Source organism: Mastomys coucha, unplaced genomic scaffold (assembly GCF_008632895.1).
Source record: "Mastomys coucha isolate ucsf_1 unplaced genomic scaffold, UCSF_Mcou_1 pScaffold21, whole genome shotgun sequence".
Lineage (NCBI taxonomy): Eukaryota > Metazoa > Chordata > Mammalia > Rodentia > Muridae > Mastomys > Mastomys coucha.
In genome coordinates, this window is record NW_022196904.1 from 1,829,653 (window position 1) to 1,832,945 (window position 3,293).

General features: G+C 51.2%; 1 protein-coding gene across 6 annotated transcripts in view; it reads right to left on the reverse strand.

Annotated features, from left to right (window-relative positions):
• The window catches only part of Ppp6r1 (protein phosphatase 6 regulatory subunit 1), a 25,528-nt gene that overhangs the window by 7,395 nt on the left and 14,840 nt on the right, over positions 1–3,293 (reverse strand). For all 6 annotated transcript variants that reach the window (XM_031385120.1, XM_031385126.1, XM_031385124.1 and 3 more), the window contains 9 exons: positions 3,126–3,266; positions 2,905–3,042; positions 2,757–2,822; positions 1,976–2,202; positions 1,555–1,717; positions 1,312–1,464; positions 1,093–1,227; positions 325–389; positions 3–203 (listed from right to left, as the gene is read on the reverse strand). In XM_031385120.1, coding sequence (XP_031240980.1) covers positions 3–203; positions 325–389; positions 1,093–1,227; positions 1,312–1,464; positions 1,555–1,717; positions 1,976–2,202; positions 2,757–2,822; positions 2,905–3,042; positions 3,126–3,266 — 1,289 coding nt within the window. The remainder of the gene's footprint in view (positions 1–2; positions 204–324; positions 390–1,092; positions 1,228–1,311; positions 1,465–1,554; positions 1,718–1,975; positions 2,203–2,756; positions 2,823–2,904; positions 3,043–3,125; positions 3,267–3,293) is intronic.

Here is a 3,293-nt window from a genome sequence, read left to right on the forward strand (position 1 = left end):
CCAGATCCACTGTGTTCTTCTTGTTGGTCTCAGCCAGGGGTCCTGACACAAATGCTTCCCATCGCTGCTGCTGTTCCTCTGGCAGCTCCTTTAGCAGTTGTCCCAGTTGTTCAGCATTGGGCCCCTGTTCTGCATTCTGCACCACGGCATTGGCCACCCGAGTCAGGTGGCCCATGTAGCCTTTCCTTGGGCCCCCTCCAGACCTGATAGAGAGTGGAGGTCACTGCTGGGTGACAGACTAGATGCCTGGGCTACCCAGGCCCCCAACCCATCCTCCCACTGTCTGTCCTATCTGTCCCCCACAGGAAGGCTGCAAGTACTGACTGCACACGGTCGTTCTCCTCCCAGGATGCCAGAATGCGCTCCACCAGGCGGCAGTGCTGAAGGAGCTGCAGAAAAGCAAAGAGGATTTAGCTTGGGGATATCTACATTTCCAAAGGCCAGCAGATGGGGGGGGGAGGGGGAGCCTTTACTCAGCAAACACAGTTCACCAGGCCCTCAGCCTATGAGCAGAGGAAGGAAAAGTGGGAGCCAGTGTCTCCAGCTTGCTTTAATTCTGAATTTCTCTTTTTCCTTTTCTGATACAAGGTCTCATGCAGGCTAGCCCCAAACTCTTTATATATCCTCCCAAGTACATCACCACACTTGCTTTTTTATGTTGTACTGGGGACTATGGGGAACTTCATGCATGCTAGGTACCACCTAGCCAAGTAAGTTATATCCTGGGCCCTAATTTTCTTTCCTCTGAGACTATGTAGCCTAAGCTAGACTCAAAAAGTTGAGGTCCTCTTCTCTAGGGCTAGTATTAAGGTGTGGACCACCATACCTAGCATGCATTTTGACTTCTCACATGGAGTATACAAAGCACCACATTTGCTCAGAGAACTATCCCTAGTTTCCCCACTCTCTACTGCCAAGTCACAGCATTCACTGGCCCTCAGGAGACACCAATTTCTCCTCAGCTGGATATGCCACACCCATCCCAGATACTGATAATGCCCAAAAGACAAGGGTAAAAGTAGGAGACCTCTGGGAGGTTATGGCCTCAGGCACCAAGTCCTCAGGGGGAGGGGAACAGGAGTCCTAGCTTACATGTTTCACGATAGGGTTTGGGACAGGTGTCTCAGAGCTGCTGTCTGGAGGGGGCCCGGAACTCAGCATTGCGCTCACACATACTTCCACTTGAGCATGCAGGAAGTTGTTGAATACATAGTGGAAGAAGAGGTCCTGAGGGAGTGAGGACACAAGCTGGTATCAAAAGTGCTCTGCACACATCTCTATTTCCCTGGCCCCTGATCCCATCCCTTGTACCAGTAAGGTGTTGGGCACATCCAGCACCAGAAGCTCCTGTGTCAAGGCAGCGGCATTGGTACTCAGGGCACTGGCCAGGAGCTTGACTACATGTAACCTCGTGTTACCCAGAGGTGGCGCCAGGCTGCCCCATGTCATCTGCAGAGGCTCCAACTACAGAAACAAAGAAGGCTTAGTGCACACAGGGTACTTTCTTTTCCACCCCCACTTCCCTCTAGAATCACAACAATCTGTGTCTCCCACCTTGGGAGGCTCAAGCAGGAGCTGATGGAAGCGATCAAGCCGGGGACGTAGGGCATGCAAGGCACCCATACTAGACAGTGCATTATCCAGGGCTCCCTGAGCCAGGAGCTCCAACTGCCCATCCACACTGCTAAAGAAGTTGTTCATGGTCACAGAGTCAGACCTGTGAAGGAGAGCAATGTGAAGGCAAAGTGAGCCACAGAGGCTACAAAAATGGGCCAGAAGAATACCACGGCCTTGTGCCCTGAACATCCAGAGCCTTTTAACAGTTCAGAAAAGCAGAGTAGAGAACAGGCCTGACTGGGGAAGAACCATCTCTCACTAGCCACAGCTTTGAACAATGGACATCCAGTCCTTGAGGCTCTGGGGGACTATAGGTGCAGGGAGGGGCAGTGTGCCACCTTAGACTGGTACACCTCACCTTGGTCTCCTAGGTTCCAGGAGGGTGAGCAACACCTGGATCCCACTGACAATGACAGACTGGCACTGCTCTCCGTCAAACATGTTACTGAGGAGCTGCTCGATGGTCTCCTGCTTCTCCAAGGTGGCCAACAGCTGGTCTGGCTCCGGGCTGTCCTGGCCTTGGATCATCTGCTCCCGGCTTAGGCGGATGATGTCACACAGGGACTGAGATGCATTGGAATGTTGCTGGGGAAGTGGAAACAAGTGAGTATGCACAAGTTAACCATCTGCTCCCAGACCCTTCCAGACAGAAAACAAGTAGTCACATGGACACAGGATATGCACTATAGTGAGGAAGCCAGTACCCAAAACCTCAAGAAAAGAGACATTCATGTATGCACATGCAGCACTGCTCGACCACATGCTCAATAACTGCTGAATAGAAAGCAAAAGCAAAGCTCAGTCCACCCACACTGCAATATTTACTATTCAGCCATGAAAAGGAATAAGGCATTGACCTGGGCTATAATACAAGAGTTTCATGTAGCCCAGGCTATCCCCAAACTTTCTAAGAAGCAAAGGAGAATACTTAACTTCTCACTCTTTACCTCAAGTTCCAGAGAACTGAAATTATAGGTATGAGCCACTATGCCTGGTTTATGTGAGTCCCAGGGCTTCATGAATCCTAAGCAAGCACTGACAGCCATACACGGTCAGCTCCCCTACCCATCTTTTAAGGCACAAAAGGAATGTAGAACGTAATCTGAAGAGGAGGTTTGGAGATGTCTGTAGGCACTCACATTGTCGTCCTTTGATGGGTGAATCTGCTCAATTAGCCGCTGGACAATCTTCTCTTCATTGAGCCACTGACAAAAGAAAACAGTAAGTTCCTAAACCAAATGCCAGCCCATCCCATTCCACCACCCACTTCCTGAGTAGGCTCCTCACATTGAAGACATCCTGCCGCAGCTGAGGCCGCTCCACACAAGTAAGCAGACGCAACAGGAGATCCATGATGGCTGAGGTACCAATGTGCCGCAGCAACAGGTCCACAAAGTCATCTTTCTTGCGCAGGAAGGACACAAGCTGGGGGCACAGACTGTCATAGCAAAGGGTTCTGACACCCACCCTCCCAACTCCTCACCCACATGTTGAGAGTCTGTAGGCACCTGGTCTGTCTTGCGATTGATGAGAATGCCCATGACTTTGCTGAAAAAGCTAGCAAGCAGCGGGTTGAGGCTGTCACCACTCTGCAGGAAGCCATAGAGTCGGTTCAGGAGGGACTCATCTGCACCCAGGGCATCATTGATCTGGGGCACATCAGAAGTCAGGATTTC